The sequence below is a fragment of the Microtus pennsylvanicus genome, chromosome 4 (genome assembly GCF_037038515.1).
Source record: "Microtus pennsylvanicus isolate mMicPen1 chromosome 4, mMicPen1.hap1, whole genome shotgun sequence".
NCBI lineage: Eukaryota > Metazoa > Chordata > Mammalia > Rodentia > Cricetidae > Microtus > Microtus pennsylvanicus.
In genome coordinates, this window is record NC_134582.1 from 38455558 (window position 1) to 38475989 (window position 20432).

The window sequence follows — 20432 nt, forward strand, 5'->3', positions numbered from 1 at the left end:
TGAATCTTCTTGTCTAATTTGTTGGATCACCAAAATATACCCAACATACTAAATATAAGTTAGAACAGTTTAGTAAAATAACATTTATTATGCTAAATTCATCTATAAAGAAATTTGCATCTAAAATGAAGTTTTACTAAAGTAGCTGTTGGACTGGAACTCAATCTTCTTCATTTGGTACAAATATAACTTATTCATACATACCTCCTTCACCTTACCAGAATCAATAACAAAGACAACATCATTGACAGTGATACTTGTTTCAGCAATATTGGTGGAAAGGATCTGAAATGGAATGTTATATTAAGATTAATATGAAAATAGACCAATGAATAACAAAAGTAGAACATAAAAGATCTTATGATGCTTACTATTTTTCGGACACCTGCAGGTGGATTTTTTAATACCTTCTTTTGATCAGATGTCTGCATATTTGAATGGAGCATAAAGACTTGATATCTATTACAATTGAGAAGAGAAAATGAACCATAGAACCTGTTTGTTAGCTTGAGCAACAAGTACAAAGCTTTATAGTTTACCTATGTGTATTGTCAGCAAACCGCTTGTCATCAAACAGGATACGATCCCTCAAACCAACAATTTCATCATATCCAGGTAGAAAAATTAATATTGCACCTTGGAGAAAAATATTTTTAGTATTTAATCTTGTAAAATCAGACATAATCAACAAAACTCATTATAAAGAATAATATGTGATTTCACACATTGGTACATGATCATAAAAGAACTACTATTCACACATCACTATCAACAGAATTACAGAAAAATTTAACAACTAAATACCAATTTTTCAACACAGTATGCTCCATTTCTTTCAGATAGCACTTACCAGCATCACAACTATGGCAGATATTGTATAGAAGATGCATGATCAAATCCAAGTCTACCTTTTCATCATCAAAACTATGATGGTAAGCTTTCAACAGTTCTCTGTCTTCTACACTGAGGTCATTTCCATTTGTTTGAACCAAAGAACTTTCATCTAGATTTCCAAATTCCAATGAAGCACTAAGAAAAATACCAAGTCAGTTTTTATATTAAGAAAGAAAGAAAGAAAGGAAGGAAGGAAGGAAGGAAGGAAGGAAGGAAGGAAGGAAGGAAGGAAGGAAAGAAAGAAAGGAAGAAAGAAAGACTAACTTAAAGTTACCCATTATTTCCTCTAAATTTCCAATATGCCCTATGGAAGGGGTCACTTAATGTACAATCTATAGTTAATTTATGTGTTGCAAGCACAGTTTCATGTTAAATTGGATAAGTGACAAATTTGATAAAAAAAATTCACAATCTAAAGACACTTGATCAAGAAAATGCATGCAATAATGACATGAAATACATCAAAATGTTTAGCATCACCTGTCACTATGGAAATATATAGCAAAACCAAAATAACACCATTGCACAACCAAAAGGAAGGTTAAGGTCAAAGACACAGTTAAGTATGGGAATGGTGCAGAAATACCAGAACATTCCTAAAATAAATATAGACTAGTACAGCAATTATGGAACACTGTGACAGTTCTCCAAAGGATAAACACAGTGTTAACTATATCCCCTAGAAATTCCACTCCTATGTATAGATAAAGAGCAATGGATGGATGGATGGATGGATAGATAGATAGATAGATAGATAGATAGATAGATAGATAGATAGATAGATAGATAGATAGATAGATAACTGCATTAACTGTCAATTTAAAGATCTGTGTTCATATTCATAACAGTCAAGAATAAAATTTTTATAATTATAAAAATAAATCTCTCAGTAAAAGGCTGTAAGTAGCTTACCTGTTACAGAATATATGTTTTACTAGGCTAAGATTTTTTTTTAAAGATAGAATTCATTTTAAATAGTGTAAGGTTTTACCTGTAAGATTCTAGAAGATCCACAATTTCAGTTTGTCCAAAGTGCTTAGCCCAATCTAAAGCCATCCTATAAAATTCAAAGATACCAAACTGAGAAATATTTTATAATTATGTAATTACAAATTTTCAAATTACAAATTTTTCAAAATTATGAAACTAGTCATCCAGGATTATTTATTTACTCATTAGAGATGTACTAGTAATTATTATACAATAGATTTTAAAATAGGGATAATCATAAGTTTTTGTTTGTTTGTTTTTGTTTCTCAAGACAGAGTTTCTCTGTAACTTTGGAGCCTGTCCTGGAACTAGCTCTGTAGACCAGGCTGGCCTCGAACTCACAGAGATCTGCCTGCCTCTGCCTCCCCAGTGCTAGGATTAAAGGCGTGCGCCACCACCGCCCCAATCATAAGAATTTTTAAAAGGCATTTGCAACTATACCATGACATACAAAGAATGGACACAATCTAAATTTACCAGCCATTTGATGCTTTACTGTGGACATTGGCTCCCATACTAATTAACTGTTCTACTTGACTCGTAAAACCCCGTCCCGCGGCAACCATCAGAGCTGTGGCACTGGTCTCACTATGTCTGTAATCAACTAAAAGAATAAAAAGATAAGATGTTAAATTCCAAATGTTAAAGACTTTCATTGTTTCAGTCAAGTAGTAGAATTGACTAACATAATTAACCTGGGATTTGTTCCTTTATTTTTAAATGACAGCAACATTATATAATCTTTATCCCATTCAGAAAGAAATCTAAGATTCTCTTGCATAAAAAGGGTAGAATACAGACTATCACTGGAGGTATAAGAAGAAAGTATTTAATGCTTACTTATATAATTAAGAAAAGAGAAGGCTATTGGCTTGCAGGATCCTTAAATAAGAATTTTTTAATCTACATGTTGCCATGTTCACTCAGTAACAAAATATTAATTCAAAACTTAATTTTTCATCAATAACTAAAAATAAATGTTCTTAAGACTTCAAGCAAAGTTCTTGACATTTTTTCTCATATGACTTAAGATACTATAATACAAAAGTCAGGGAAATAAAAACTCATGAAGAGAAATAAACACTACATATTCTGAGGACCATTGTCAAAATAATCTAGTAATCAACAGAGAAACCAAGGAAGACAGTCAAGAGTCACAGTTAAGTTTTAAAATACATTATCAATATTTTAAAACAGTACTTCTCAGATTTTAAACCTCTAAAAGTTCAAGTAATATTACTAAATTATGCAGATAAATATTGAAATAATGGGGGAAAGCCTAGAAAACAGCATGATAAAAATGTCTCTTTTTAAAACAAAATACTACTTCTCAAATGAATTTTTAAAAACATGATGAACTTTAAAAATGTGTATCCATAGAGGATAATACATTTACAATGAATAAGAAATCCTAAGAGATCATTTTTATGAAGAGGTCTGTTGACTAGTAGATATACAAGATATGAGTTAATAACCATATCCAAATATTAATCTAAATGCTGTTACCACAATAGCTGACCCAGCCTCACTAAATTAGTAAACCAAGAAAGCTTATAACATAAGGAACAGAACTTTTTAAAATTGTTTTTAAAACAGCAGTACAAGTCTACCTTTAAGAAGAAATCCTCAAGGAATAAAAAAAAATATTTACACTTAACATAATTCCAAACAACAAATACAAAACAAAAGTAAATATAATAAATTTCCATGTTTAAAAAAATGAACTAGAATTTTCAAAATCAATATGAGTCATCAAGACATTGTAGTAGACAAAGTACAATTGATTGGATTAATATAGGTAAGAAATTGTAATTTTAAAAAGAATATGGGGGCTAGAGAGATGGCTCAGTGGTTAAGAGCACTGACTCTTCTTCCAGAGGTCCTGAGTTCAATTCCCAGCAGCCACATGGTGGCTCACAACCATCTGTAATAGGGTCTGGTGCCCTCTTCTGGGGTGCATGTACACATGTAGGCAGAATACTGTATACATAATAAATAAATAAATCTTTAAAAAAAAGTTTTTGTTAAGAAATTAAGCTGAGGACCAGAGAACATGTATTTACATTTTTTTACATTTATTTACTTATTTATTGGGAGACACATAACATGACACCTGTGTGAAGGTCAGAGGATTAACATAAGAAAGGAATCAGTTCTCTTCTACCAGGTGGATTCTGGGATCAAACTCACATCCTCAGGATTTACGACCAGCCTTTTTATCCACTATGCCATCTCCCTAAGCCCCAGCTATAGTTCTTGAAAGTGTTTGTTTATAAACTACAACTATCTAAAAGTGGTGCAAACCAGGGAACTAAGGACTAGATGGGTCATGTTAGGAAACAAACAACAAAGAAAAGGTGTTGAAATAAAACAAGTATGGTTGGCTGAAAAAAAGCTTAAAAGGAAAAATTGTCTTCACAATCTAGAAAATCTGTCAGGCATAAACACATACTAAATCTCTTATCACACCAAAAGCAGAAAAAGACAGAAGGTATGTATGTGAAAAACGTATTAATTTAACATATTAATGGACAACTGAAAACACCTTCAAATAAGAATGCTGCCTGGTGTGTTGGGTCCCATATTTAATTCCAGCACTTAGAAGGCTGAGGCAGGAAGATCATGAGCCAGCCAGAACCTCTCCAAGAAGCAAACAATCAAACCCACAAGAAAAAAAGAAGAAAGTAAAAGAGGCAAGGAATTTCCTGTCACCTTCCATATTTAGGATTATTGAGCAAATATTTGATCATTTGTTACGAACCCTGTGAACCCACAGAAGAGTAAAACAGACAAGGCTCTGTCCTCACAAAGTTATATTCCAGTGTAAGACGGTATGAGCAACAACAACAGCAGGAGCAGCAACAACAATAAATGACAAATAATCAAAGTCAATAAAGAAATGAGAAAGTAGATTAACAAAATAGTAAGAAAGGCGCACAGTTTTATTGACCAGAAAAAGCCTCTCTGAGAGACAATAACTAACCAGAGACCTAGATGAAAGAGGCCATTGAGTCTATAGTCAGGATTCCACTTAAACAAAATAAATAAAATTAAAGGACTCTATCAACACATACAAGGAAATCAGGTCCAGTAAACACCTTAGAAGGGAAAGGCATCTCCCACCCACCCTGAACTGAGAACTAAGTTCCATTCCTAGAACCTACATGGAAGAAGGAAGGAATCAACTTCTGCAAGTTGTTTTTGACCTTCACACATAACCCACGGCATGTGTGTCCTCCAATACAAATACAAACACACTACGTAAAATGTAATTAAAAAATATTAAAAAAGAAAAGCAATTCATGTTGCTAAAGAACAGTGAACAAAAACAAGAGTGATGGAAAACAAGATTGGGAAGGAAGGTGTTGGATCAGCTACTTTTCTCTGATTATGATCCAGTACCTGATAAGAAGTTAAGGGAACAGGTTTATTCTGGTTCTTGGTTTGAGAGTTTACAGTCCATCCCGGAGGTAAGGACATGGCAAAGCAGTGGCAGTGGCTCATGGGCTTGAGGCAGGAGCATGAGATCACTTGCTCACAATTTATAGATCAGAAAACAGCATGACAGGAGGCAGGGCTGAGCTATAAAAGCCTCAAGGCCATTCACACTGTTCCATTTCCACCAAAAGTTCTACCTCCTAAAGCTTCCACAACTTCCCAAGCAGCACCACCAGCAGGAACAAGTTTTAAATACACAAATCAACAGTGGCATTTAGATTTAAAGACATCACAGATTCAGTCATAGAAAGGACTTTATTTTCTTCACAGTATAATCAGAAGCAAGGGAAAAGTAGGCCAGTGGGATTTTTGGATAGATAATCTGATCCCTCTAAGGAAAACACAATTTACTGACAAAAGAAAAATAGTTGGTGGATTACTACAACAGTCATGGTACATCATCTTAAAAAATAAATTTAAAAACTTACGGGTCGCCGGGCGGTGGTGGCGCATGCCTTTAATCCCAGCACTTGGGAGCAGAGACAGGCGGATCTCTGTGAGTTCGAGACCAGCCTGGTCTACAAGAGCTACTTCCAGGACAGGCTCCAAAACCACAGAGAAAACCTGTCTCGAAAAACCAAGAAAAATAAAAAAATAAAAAATGTAGGGGTCATTTAAAATAGATACTTAAAGCCACTGTTCTAGCTTCAGTTCTGCTGCTAGGATAAATATACTGACAAAGAGGAACGCAGGGAAGAAAGGGCTTTTATTCCTCTTACAATTCCAGGCCACGGTCCATCAGTTTGAGGAAGTCAATGCAGGAAATTAGAGATTTAGTAAAGAGTAGAGAGAAATAGATAATGTTGCTTTTTTGTTGTTTTCAGTTTGAATTACCCACTCTTACATAGTTCAGGACCCTCTACCCCAAGCCCACAGTGGGCTGGGTCTTCCCATATCAATTATAGCAACTCCTGCAGACCAGCCCAATATAGACAATCACTCTCTTCCCAGGAAACTTGAGAGTGTGTCAAGTTGACAATTGATGCTAACCATCATAGCCATTAACAGATGAGATCCATCTAAGGAGTAGATGTAAATAAAAAAATTAAATGAAAGCCTTAGAATTGAGGCCCATGGACTTGAATATGAGGGGAGAGGAAGGAAAATTTTCTGCCAGGAAAACCAAGAATTAATAGATTTTTTAAAAAATGAAAAAAAAAAGCCAGGCTGAAACATCAAAAGCTGAAAACAAAGAAAATGTTTAAAAACAAAATAGTCAATATTCATAACAGTAACAATGCTAGGGGTTTAGGTAAGGAGATAAGAATATTTGACTCCTAAAGCCTTCCCAGTGCTGATTTTCTGTGACCATTCTGCCTGCTGACTAGAAGTCTACAGAATTACAGACTGGATGCATGACTGTCAATATCCAAGAAAGTCAACAAATAAAACAGGACAACAATTCATTAGTGAAGACATATAGCACATGATATCAAGTATGTAAGTGTATGTGGATCAGAACCTGAGCCCATACAAAGGTAATAAAATCATCATTTACTAGATGACTCTAAGAATCCCAAAGTTATTACCCATCTTTCATCTTCCTCAAACCTCTTTGTGACCCTAATTTTTTTCTTACATCATGGAGTCAAGGACCAGATTACATGAATGTATACAACACAAATACAGAAATAATTACATGGATGTATTACAATACAAATATATAAAAACATTTTTGTAAGTAACTGTAATATCTGTGAGGACCTAAAGGAAATCATTTTAGAGATATTAACATATTCAAAGCAATATAAAGCACTTAAAATAAATTTATAGTAAACAAAACATGTCATACATATACTCTTTAAATTATACTGTATTTGTATCACAAATAATGGCAAGAGAAATTGTTTTAATTTAAATAAACTTACCACTAACATTTTCAGTTAAAATAAGATGAAAGACCTGAGCAAAAGCATCAACATCTTTATGTAGCCATATGTCAGAAAGGCAAGCATCCATTTCTTTGATTAACCATGGTTCAAGGCAATTCACATCTTTTTCTGTCTTTTGAAAACAAAAAAGCAAAGATTACAAATTATCAAATTGCTTACTATTTGCTTACTACAAGGAAAGTAAAATGGCCACAATCATCATAAGAATTAAAAAGCACACAACATCCATATACTATTGTAGCATAAGTCTCTAATTTCATCTTATACACATTATTTTTCATAATACTGTATTGATGTAAAATTTCCCTCTATATGCTGTGATTACCATTAATAAATAAAGAAATGCTTTGGACCTATAGCAGGGCAGAACTTAGGTAGGCAGGGAAAACTGGACTGAATGCTGGGAGAAGGAAGGCAGAGAGAGGGACACCATGGATTTGCCACTGGAGATAGATGTGCTAAAACTTTGCTGGTAGGTGATCACCTTTTGGTGATGCAGAGATAAATAGAAATGGGTTAAATTAAGATGTAAGAGTTAGCCAATAAGAAGCTAGAGCTAATAAGCCAAACAGTGATTTAATTAATACAGTTTCTATGTGATTATTTCGGGCCTCCTCTAGCCAGGTGGCCAGGAACCAACAAGCAACCCTTCTTACTACACTACATTTTGATACTACAGTCATCATTTATCTGAAAGTGAGCTTGTCAGCAAAGTACTAGCCACATGATTTTGCCACATTAACTAATTGTGCTTCTGATGGTAAATGTACCTACACAGCACTGGTTTCTTTCCAGCTACATCAGAGGAAATATCACCATAGAGTTTAACACTAATACCACTATCAAGTATATCAGAGTTTCTACTGGCATGGAGGCTCTCAACTATAGTCTCAGAAACTCAGAAAATTGAGGCAGAACACAAGTTTCAAAGCCATCTTGTGCTACATATCAATTTCCAAATAACATGGACAGTCTCAAAAACCCAAAAAGAATTCCTTTCCTATCCTAACTCCCCCTCAAAGGAGTTATGTTGGCAGAGAAACAGATTATACCAGGCCTTAAAAGCTTCTCCTATGAATAATACCCAACTCGGTTCTTAAAACCACCAGTTTACACAGTCAAAATGCTAATCACTGACTAGAAAAATTGCTCAGCCATTAAAAGCTAGGATCACTGTCAAATGCTGATCAACAAGTCAAATGGATCTTCCCTATGCTAAACCATTTTAAAGCATCCTTTAGGAGACTCTGTTAAAACTCAGGCATAATTCTTCTAGATTCATCAGAACTTAAACCCCACATCTCATGGAGGGGGGTTTCTAAACCTGGGGCTGGAAAGATAGCTCTGTAGTTAAGAGCACTTGCTGCTTTAGCAGAGACCCGGCATCTGGCTCCCACCAGCACTTACATGGTGGCACATAATCACCAAGGGATCCCATTGTCTCCTATGGGCTCTGAGGCTATGTTCACTGATATGCACACACATACATGTAGGCAAAATGTTGATATGCATAAAATAAAAAGAAACAAACCTTAAAAAGCAGCTAAATTATTCTTCTAAAAATAAAGTTTGGATCATGAGTATTGCTCAAGAGTAAAATGCTTACAAAGCCCTAAATTTAATCACCAACCCTTTTTAAAAAAACAGGTAGATTATTGTAGATTCTGAAAATATGTTGTAGAGCAAAGTAAACTATGAGAATTGCCTCCTACTAACAAAGTAAAAAAGAAATAGTATAACCTCATTAAAGTTGTTTAACCTACAAAATTTTTACTCAAAATATCATTACAAACCAGTATATTAAAATAGCATCTTACCAGCTGACTAAAGACAGCATCACCTCCATCATCTAATAAATCATATTCTTCAGACACACTTGCAACAGCTCTCTGCCTCTGAGACTCAGGCTTGAAAGTATTCTCTTGAGCTGAGTACCATTCTGTGAGTGTGGTCTGCTGTTTCTCTTCTAAATTATAAAGGAAAGAAAATAAGTAGATAAGTCCTTTCCTTTCGATAATGTGTTCGTTTGTTTAAAAAAATAAGAAACAAGACCAAAAACCTAAGTGAATCTTATACTGCTTGAGAGCTGGCTTTACTTTGGAGTTACTCTTACAAACTACATTGGGTCTTTCATAAAGTTATGTGCAACATAAAGACATATGAAATTACATAAAAAAATTTGTCTACAGGGAAGAAGTTTGCTTCTAATCCAGAGTTTCAAGAAGAGCATCTTTCCCCACAATATACTTATTGTTTAAGTCAATGACTAATATCCATATGATATTTTGAAGAAAATTATTAAACTTATCACAATTGTTTCAGATACAAAAAATCAGAAGTTTCAAAAGTTTCAACATCTACATTTTATAATTTGCATGCAAGCAATGATGTCCTCTGCAGTGACAGAGAAATCACTAACTACAAATTTAGGTGGAGAATCAATAGTTGTGTGCCCCTGACCATACATAGTAAACAAAGAAATAAGAGTATAACCAATTATACTATAAAAAGGAAAAAAAGACATAAATTCTAATGCATACACATACAGCATGCCACTGTAAGAATTTCTTAAAGCAAATATTGATAAAATGAAAATAAAGATGAAATCCTATAATAATAACAGATTTGGAAATCTTGCTGGAAATAGAAAACATGCTGTAACCTAGTATTCACTAAGCAGAGAAAAAAGATTAATCAAGTTCAGGCCAACGTGAGCCATGTCATAATCAGGCCAAGTAAGATCATGTCTTAGAAAATAAAAAGTTGGAAACCAACATTTTCCAGAAAGATAAGCCTGCTGTCATCAATCAAGACACTCCTTCCACTCCCTCCCATTAATGTCTCGATTCTACCTAATGAGGTAAGCTATGGGGAGCCACCACACATCCACTGCTTTCTGAAAACCCTGACTAGGCCTATGGATTCAGACACACTCAACCTCCTCAATTTCAACATGTACTTTAAGTTCCTTTCCACAGATTATAACTTCTGGATATAAAGCAGAATACAAAAGTATATCCCAAAGGTTAGAAAGATGCCTCAGCCATTAAGAACAATAGCTGTCATTCCAGAGGACCTGAGTTCTGTTCTCAGGACCCATGGGGTGGCTCAAAGTCAGCTGCAACTGCAGTTCCAGGGATTCTATGATCTCTTCTGGCCTCTGCAGGCACAGCATGCACATGGTACGCAGACATACATGCACATAAAACACCCCGTCACACACACATTTAATAAAAATAAATATAAATAAATAAAATATCCCCTTAAAAGGTCTATTTAGGACAAAAGTATCATATAATTTTATCTAATTATATGCAAGAGAAAATGTTTTCAAGTATCCTTGTTCTTCTCTAAGCTAAGACTACAGCATTATAAGAAATAAATTTTAACAATAATTTTCTTGCTAAAAACCTTACCTCGTTGCTTTTCCTTTTTGTACTTTAACATTTCTTTGTTGGTATATCCAGTAGTTCTTAAAATATCTTCCAGAAACATTTCTTTTACTTCAAACGGTCTTCCCTGTACTAAAGAATAAATATGTTTAAATATCCAATTTGTATCCTATAGATAACTCACAAAAAAGTAAGAATTCCCACATTTAATGAAGCATCTTAAAATATACAAAACTGTTTCAAAGTATTTTAAAAGTTCAAAGTCACTGTTTCCAGTGACTCCCGATACTTCCCATTAACAGCAACGCTGCTCTGTAGACATGTGACTAGAGGGGACAACTGACTTCATATTCTAGCAAGTGCTCACGAGCTTTCCCCTAGTGTTTACTACCTACTTGCCAGGTGCCTGGTATCACATTAGAGACTGGGAGTACCATGGTAAGTACAAACAGTGCTACTTCCTACTTCTATTTTGGCACACAAAGTAGGGAAGACCAGAAACATGAAAAAAAATGTAAACAGAAACATGTCCAATGTCCAACAAGAAAGTCCTATAAGAAAGAAGTATGGGATATCATGACAATGTACTACAGGGAAGTGATCACATCAAGAAAAGATTTTTATGAGACACTGGAGAACAAGGACATAAAATGCACTCCACAGAAAGTACACAGTATGTGAAGAAAACACATTATGAACAAAGTCACTGCGGTGGAACCAGTATAAGACTGTTTTCAAAAAAAAAAAAGGAAAGCAGGAGAATAGGAGAGGTGAGGGAAAGATAAAGCCAGAAAAACAAATGCAGTCACATTAAGGGTCTTTGTTTTGAAATAAAGGTCATTCAAAACTTAAGAGAGTAGTCAGCATCATCAAAATTTGCCTTCAGAAAAAAATGCCATAGAAATAATATGGAGAATGAGTTTTTCAAAATAGAAGAGTAGAACCAGACTAGGCAGTGACATGCATAATAGTTCAGGAAAAGGAGAAAATAGGTTAAATAAGAATAGTGATAGCTGGGCGGTGGTGGCGCACACCTTTAATCCCAGCACTCGGGAGGCAGAGGCAGGCGGATCTCTGGGAGTTCGAGGCCAGCCTGGTCTACAAGAGCTAGTTCCGGGACGGGCACCAAAGCTACAGAGAAACCCTGTCTCGAAAAACCAAAAAAGAAAAAAAAAAGAAAAAAAAGAATAGTGATAGTGAACACTAAAAACAAAACAAAAATCCTAGATGGATTATTGAAACAGAAAGTAAAATAAAGAGAAATCAAAATTACATTTGTTATCAAAATATTTGTTTAATCCACTGTAATACCTGGATACTGGCTTGCTCTTGTTTCTCTGAGTAACAAGGAAGGCTAAAGAGAAATATGTTGGCCAGTGAAAGTTGCAGTTTCTTTCCATGCTTATGAAAGGAGACAAGCAAACTTTCAATGAGTACAGGGATAAAGTCCATGTGCCTAATATCCAATGAAATATTGTTAATACTATTAGGTAAATGTACAAGTTTGAGACTTAGGTGACTCTACATATGAGTCTAGATATAGGTAGACCCAAGATATGCAAGACAAAAATAAAACCATAATTTATATTTTAAGTATTCAGTTTAGGACATATTAGAAGTGATGTACCTATAATATTTCTACACCCAAAACGCTGGAAAACAATCATCAGTATACAATTGAAAGTAGGACCCACGAGCATTTAAAAAAAAAAAGCTTCCAGGGAAATTAAATGTACATCCACAATAGCTAGTAGAGTTGCAAAAAAAGGGCAGGAAGAGAGAAGGAAAAAAGAGTGAACATAAACAGAAAGGAATTAAAATTAAGGAAACAAAGGTAAAACAAAAATACCAACATATGAGTACATGCACACAAAGAGAAATCCAGAGAGAAAACTAAGAAAACACTGTAATGTAGAATAAGATTCAAGAAACAATGATCCCAAATAAACTGAGATCTGAGAATCTCTCTCTCTCTCTCTCTCTCTCTCTCTCTCTCTCTCTCACACACACACACACACACACACACACAAAGGCTAATGTGATGCAATAGTGTGTGTGTGTGTGTGTGTATATATATATATATATATATATATAGCCTAATATCTAAATATTTGGCTTAGTATTTAAATCAATGCCAAAATAATATTGCTAAGAATTCCCAAATGGGACCCACATGATAGGAAAGAACCAATTCCCACATTTTCCTATAACCTCCACTCAAGCACTATGGCATCTACACACATGTGTGCACACACAGAATAAAATGTAATTTAAAATAAGAATGATGCATGAACAGCTTCTAATAATTCAAAAATGTAAATCAATTATCCTTTAGAAAAACTTATATAGTGAATCTTAATAAAATAATAATGAAAGGACCTCAGTATATGATGGCAGACTAGAAGATGCCTTCCTACAACCCAGTGAAAGAGAAGTACCAAGATAAGAAAAGAAAATCAAATGAGGAAGAGCTTGGGAAACATACAAAGGGAGTCATAATATAGCTAAAAAGTGCAGGGAAACAAAACAAAAAATAAGCAAAAAGGATGCATTGTTCTCTAGCATATGGAAGGGGAGCGGAAGCCTCATCCAGAAGGTAAACTAGGCAGTCCAGGAGAAAAGAAGCTACAATGTTTATCTACAGAACTCGGACCCAGTTGCAGGTATCGCTGAGACAACTAATTTAAAAAGCAGGACAGGTCAGGAGTAGACAGGGGTCCCCCAGCTTAGAGGTGGTGGGTCATACTAGGGAAAAATCTATTGTTTAAAACTAACATACATTAGAGTCCTGAGACAAAAAATATTCAAGTCAGGGAAACTAGATTCAAACTGCCATAGTCTCGGGGTTAAAGACAATATAAAGAGGCATCTGGGTCCAATGATGACAAGCCAAAATGTGAAGGAAGTAAGAGGTACAGCTCAAGCAGTACAGGGAAAGGAAGCCTAATGTACCAGCATTAGAATAGACCTCACCAACCAAGAATAAGTCTGGAGTTTGACAGCCTCGAACCTGGGGTCAGCAAGTAGATCAACACGACAGTATAAACAACTGTCCCCAGAGATCGATCAGGCAGTAAAGTGCAGAAGCTACAGAACAGTGTTTGAAGAGAAACACAGGACTAAAAGCAGCTCGTTTCTTTTTAAGTTTCGATAACTGGATTTGCTACACAGCATCAGAGAGCTACCAATGCAAAAGAGAGGTCAAAGTAGAGAAAGACCACTATGAAGAAGCCTGTCTCACGGGAAACATAAACGAATATCCTCCACTTCAGAATATCTCCCAATTTCTGTTTAAATAAACAAACATAACATTATCACACTTCAAAATTTTACTTCAAAGAAATTATAGAAAATAACTGGTAGTCATACTATATATCACTGGACAACTTCCAAAATATCTTATGAAGAGATTCACATCCAAGGCAGCACTAGAAAGAATTAGTTTCAAAGTTGGGTGTTTTTGCAACAAATCTCTTAATTTTGTAAGTAAAAAATCACTGAACCGATCCCTTTCATGCACTTCATCCTGCAATGAATAGAAAAGAAACCATGATCAGGTAAAACACTGTGGACAACTCGGTCTTTAAAAGAAAAGCACTGCTAAATTTACACTGCTAAATTAAATAAGGAAAGGCCAACCAATACCACAGAACATTTGCAGTATGTACAATTTAGGTATCATCATACATTAACAACTTATTGTAGATGACAAAGTACTGTTCCTTTTCATATAGAATGTAAAACCAAAAAAAACCTATAAAAATTCTAAATTATCTCAGTCTATTAAATGCAGTCTTAATATAAACAAAATCAATTTATATATATGGTAGTACACCCTTGTAATCTCTGCTACTCAGGAGACTAAAGCAAGAAGATGGCAAGCTGGAGGCCATACTAAGCAATATAGCAAGATCCTTTCTCAAATGAAGGCAAAAACAAACAAAAACCTGTGTATGTTAGCACTAGGGAGCAAGTGAATCCTTTAGTTAGGCAAGATTTCTCTTAAAGGCTATTTAAAACTATTTAAGGCTAATTAAAGGCTAAAACAACTTATTCTATTTTTTATCTGAGAGAAACTAGAAAACAGCTTAGAATACTTTAATGAGGGTCATTATTACTTTACAAGTAACTAATTAATTCAGAAATTTAACCACAAAGTTAAATGACTAGAAAGTATATAGCTACAATTAGGAAATCTGTGACATTAAAGAATTAAAAAGCTAAGTATAATGACTAAAAATTCTAAAAAATTTCTAGAAAATTCTAAAAGCATGCATTACTTCCATAGATGAAAAGCATATTTTCAAAAAACTCTCTCCTGTTTTTCTCTCCCATGACACCCAATGATAAGAGCACCTTTATGCAATGTAAAATATAGTTCTAAATAATTACACTACCAAATTACCTTGAAGAGAGCCCACTAAATACAATAGTTCATTCTCATTTTACCCTATTCTAAAAATATCATTATGTAATTAAATATTAAGCTGTATCAGTTATACATGGCAAATTTAACAATAGTCTTACCACAATGACATGGGTCACAGTTGACAATGTGCTATCACCTGCCATCAATGTACGAAGCAATACCCCATTAGTGCAAAATGTTAAAAGTGTCTTTGGAGAAACCCTATTTAAAAATCAAAATAAAGTGCACAATTACAAATCTTTTACATAATCAAAATAATTACTTTAAATGCTTACCATATACATTTTAGCAAATAATACAAATAATATTTATATTATTTTGAATATTATTGGTGTACTATTACATGTGGTTTGTTAGAAAAGTTACATAAAACACATATATATGCCTGACAATCACAAATTTCACCAAAAACAGCTTTTAATTAAGTAAGCAATATACTTAAGAACTTAAGTATGTTAAAAATTTAAAAATTTTAGTTCAGTTAAAAAAATTACAAGTGAAAAAAGTTTTCTGTCATTGCTACAAACCAAGAAATGCTAATATTTGTTAAGAAGATATTAGTAAGTATTGCAGCAGGCTAAGCATCCTTGGTCTGGAAATTCAAACTCCCAAGTGTCTAGCTGAACATTCCATATGCTCAACCAGTAAAGTTTACACTGATATCCAAAATCCAAAAAAATTATAAAATCTTTGTATACCCAGATTACACATGATCCCAAGCATTTTGGATAAGGGATACTCAGTTGCACATTATTTCACTAAAACTGAGTCACTATCATTTACTGAGTTCCTATCCAAATTTCTCAATAGATTAATGTCCCAGACATTAGATGGCCTAGTAGCTCGTTTTATAAGACAAAGTCTCAGTAAGGTCAATCAGCTTATACTTGATCATAACACTGTAATAGGGTTTATATCTATACCTCAGGTGCACAAAACCTCAGTAAGTTTAGATATGAAATCAATATCTGAATATAAATTTACTGGTAGCAAAATTATCACTTAACTTTTTGTTTAGCTTTTTGTAATTTTTTAAGTTAATTTTATTTTTAAATAAAATATAATTAAACCACTTCTCCCTGCCCTTTCCTCCCAGCAGTCTCCCACACTTTCTCAAATCAGACACCCTTATTCTTTATTATTGTTACATACATGTGTACAAATAGCTAAACACAATCTGCTAAGTCCAATTTTCTTGTTAATGTGTTCATAGTTTCAAAATCGACTACTTAATCTCCCTCTCTCCACAGTCACTCACTGCTTGTGTTCTCTGTCCAAAGGTGGGACCCTTGACACTTCCCCTCCACTTAACCTCATTATCTAATTTTCTATTTTAGTCAGATGTATGTATTTAGCCAGCTTTAAGTATGTTGAATAGTGGAAGACTGTCTTTACCTGCTTTCTAATCGGATCTGATAACCAATTGTTTGACCAATTCTTTCCCTTCTCTCGGCAGCAACTCTTTCAGCCACAGCAATAGCAGCTAATCGTCTTGGCTGAGTACAAAATATTCGGCAGGGAATGCCATTCTTAAAGCAATCATCTAATAGGAACTGAGGAATCTAAAACAAAAATTTTAAATCATTATGAGATAGCATTCACTTTGTATACCCAGAAATATCAACACAAATCAAACTTCAAAGTCCATAACATGTCAAGACATTAACTAATCTTCAAATCAGTAAGTCTCATGACTGCCAATACCAATGAGAAAGTGAATTTGAAGAGATTGTTTACATTGAGAACTAAATTAAATATTTTAAATCAAATCTAACAAAAAATACTCAAGGTAAAGAAGACCTTCAAATACTTCTGAAAGCCAAAATGACCAGACTATACTAAGAAATGAATCTTGGATGGTAACAACCACTACTGTTTCTTCCCTCCAAATTATCTTATAAAGACAATGAAATGACAAAGTTCCACTATGATTTTTTATTGTGAAAATTAAGAAGACAAAAATACTCACAATCCTAGAATTACAAATACTTTCCCATAATAAAATTCAGGAGCGTCATACATATTTAAAATAAGAAATCTTATTGGGGTTAGCAAGACGGCTCAGTAGTTAAGACCACTCATTGCCCTTCCAGAGTATCTGGGTTCATTCGATTCCCAGCATCCACATGGCAGTTCACAATTACCTATAACTCCAGTCCCAGAGGATTTGAGACCTTCTTCTGGTCTCTGTGAGCACTGCAATCATGTGGTACATAATGATACTGATATAACCCAAACCCCAAAGACAAGTGTTGTAAATTCTCTCTCATACATGTATACTAGCTGAAGTGTGTTTAAATTGCAATACCAACAGAAGGGAGGAAACTAAGGGCAATGAGGGTGCGTAGTTTCAAGGGAAGGGGGCAAAATACAGGGGGAAAGGGGAATAAAGAAACAGGAAGGATTCAACTGGTGTAAGAGAGCAGAAGGCACGGTAGAGGAGAGTGTGGAAAGAAATAACTAATGCTAAAGACCTAAAAATGCCACATGGGAACCTACTGTTGTAGGAGCTTGCTGAAAATCCATACACATTATATAAAAGGAATTTAAATGGAGTTGCCCTATCATGGGAGACACAAAAGGCTATTAAATAAAAAAGGCCAGTAAGGTTACATCTTTTTGAGTTGTTGGTCAGTGGTGTCCCCTAGACCCAAACACTACAGACTACTGCCACTATTCTTGGTTACCCTCCAGAACCTGGTAGGAGCCTATTGCTGAAAACATCACATAGTTGAGTCACAGGACATGAAACATCAAGTTGGTACTAACCTGGAAGCATCCTCCTTACTGACTAGCTTACAGAGTGCTGAAGGTGTTATGCATACTACTAGGGAAGAAAAATAATTAATAGTCTTAACCAGATGTGAGCCCTGTGAGCTATAATAGCTATGGCCTACCAAGGTATGCCACTTGAACAACAGTGGTGTGACTATTATAGGGGTAAAACCACCCACTTCTAACTGGATTTAAAGCCTGCTGCACAAGATAGAACTCATACCTGATACTGTTAACTGAGCCAAAACCCTGGAGTAGGCTAGGATATAGGCCCTAGGGAATAATACTGAGTACGTAATATTATTTTGCTCAATGGATATAGTAACAAATTCCCCATTCTAAACTTTATACTCATAGATTAGTACATTGCTAAGCCCTCATCGGAGAAGTTTCATTACACAGTATAGGGTAATTAATACAGAGACTCCTAACTGGTCAATGTGCAGAGAATAAGAGACTATGGAATGCTCAGCTCTAAATGGGACAGCACTGTAACATCCCTTCCCCCAGGGCTCAGGAATCACTGTAAACAGAACAGAAAGACTGTAAGAGCCACAGGCAGCAGATGTCTACAGCAAAACAGCATTTGTTTACATGTCGAGGCCACTGTACACACGAACTCACAGTAGCTGTGACTGCTTGCACAGGATCTGCACAAGATCCGCACAAAATCCCAGCATGGGTAGAAGAAGGACTCATGAAGTTCCAGCACTAGCTGAGGAGCTATCGGCAACTGGTGGCTGCTGGTGAAGGGAAAGACAGGGATACAGCCCCTGAGAGGCATAATAAGTGAACTGAGTGGATTTTTTATGAGTTCATGAAGTTCGGAAAAAATCATGGCAAGGGATAAGGGGAGAGAAAGGTAGATTCAATCAACATGCATGGAATGCATGCATGAAATTCTCAAACAAAAAGATGAATAAAAAAATTCTTTCAATTTCTATGTAATAGCCTCCATATCACTTACATTATGAATATAAATAAGGGAAATATTCAAAAATATCTTGTTCCCTGAATAATAGACTAATAATAGGCTAATAGATTTCTTTAAATTCTGTCTAGCTTTGTGGTTCACAGAACAGAAACATCAAAAATCTTTAGCATTAAAGTAAATCTTAACACTAGGTGCTAGTTGGTATTATGTGGCATTTTGTAGAGATTATCTCTAAACCTCACCCTAAAATGAACTAATTATCAGTACCATTTTCTAAATGGAAACAAGCTCACAATGGTTACAAAGTCAGATGAAGTCTTCAATCTAATTGATAAAATTACAGGAATCTGAACTCCAGACGCAGCCTCCTTCCAATATAATAAATCACATAACTTTTGTTTCCTTAAAACCAAAGGCGCTGATTTAAAACTAATAAAGGCAGGGTGTGGCAGCACACTCCTTTCTTCAATCCCAGCACTCGGAAGGCAGAGGCAGGATCTCTGTGAGCTCCAGGACAGCCAGGACTCCATAGATACACCCAAACTCAAAAACAAAAATAACAAAACAAAAAAGTAATAATTTGAAAGATTTCCTTTCCATAAATTCTCTGTAAGCACTCAGTAACAATTTATGTATGAAATAACTATTAGTAAATTAGCCAGTTTTTTTAAACACATAGTATAAATTTGACATAAAACTATAAAATGGAATGAATTATATTTTCTTCAATAAACAACAAAGAAAAAACAAACCTGTGTAGTCTTTCCAGACCCAGTTTCTCCTACAATCAAAACTACTTTATTCTCTTTTATTATTTTAACAATTTCTTCTTGTTTCTCAAAAACTGGTAAAGATTGCCTGAAAGCATCAAATTCGGACTCTCCCCTTTTCACAGGAACTTGAGGTATGCCATTGTTAAGTCGCCCACTTGTCTTGCTCATTTCTCGGTTTTCTTCAAAAATGAATAAACAGAAAGTTTATGACCTACATTGAAACAATACATTGAAAATGAAGCCATATAATTTCTTTTTTTTAAAGATTATTATGTATACAACTATCTGCATCCATTTATACCCACTCGCCAGAGGAGGGCGCCAGATCTTTTTTCAGATGGTTTGGAGCCACCATGTGGTTGCTGGGAATTGAACTCAGGACCTCTGGAAGAGCAGACAGTGCTCTTAACCAATGAGCCATCTCTCCAGCCCACCATATAATTTCATATGCTTCTTTTGGATGTTTCTTCTCTACCCAGTGCCTCAACTACTGCCCTCCTGGAGGTATCATTTTATAGGCTATGAGTTTGGCATCAATTACACAGCAAATCTTTTTCAAAAGTATTTCCAATGCATAACAAATTAAAGTGAATAAAAATTAATTATTCTACAATCACCAAAACAAAACATAATCTTAATCACATAAATTATTTTCAGATTTACTATAAGTTTCTATCAGTAATGTCAGAGAAAATTAAAATTTTAAGCAGGAAATAATATACATTATAAAATCTGTTACAGATAATGCAACATTACAAAAAAGAAAACAGTCTACATGTTTAAAATGAGTTTAAAATAAATATACAACTAAATGATTCATAGAATATTATCTGAAAATACAAAGTTTTAATGCTT

At 34.7% G+C, this 20432-nt stretch overlaps 1 protein-coding gene across 3 annotated transcripts in view; it reads right to left on the reverse strand.

Annotated features, from left to right (window-relative positions):
• Ythdc2 (YTH N6-methyladenosine RNA binding protein C2) overlaps nt 1-20432 on the reverse strand; it is a 64257-nt gene that overhangs the window by 37114 nt on the left and 6711 nt on the right. For 2 of the 3 annotated variants that reach the window (XM_075968723.1, XM_075968724.1), the window contains 13 exons: nt 19557-19756; nt 16491-16657; nt 15194-15296; nt 14036-14192; nt 10691-10798; nt 9092-9240; nt 7251-7386; nt 2362-2488; nt 1886-1951; nt 851-1029; nt 540-636; nt 372-459; nt 205-285 (listed from right to left, as the gene is read on the reverse strand). In XM_075968723.1, the coding sequence (XP_075824838.1) occupies nt 205-285; nt 372-459; nt 540-636; nt 851-1029; nt 1886-1951; nt 2362-2488; nt 7251-7386; nt 9092-9240; nt 10691-10798; nt 14036-14192; nt 15194-15296; nt 16491-16657; nt 19557-19756 (1658 nt within the window). Of the gene's footprint in view, nt 1-204; nt 286-371; nt 460-539; nt 637-850; nt 1030-1885; nt 1952-2361; nt 2489-7250; nt 7387-9091; nt 9241-10690; nt 10799-14035; nt 14193-15193; nt 15297-16490; nt 16658-19556; nt 19789-20432 lie in introns of all 3 variants that reach the window. The other variant, XM_075968725.1, reaches the window with a different exon arrangement.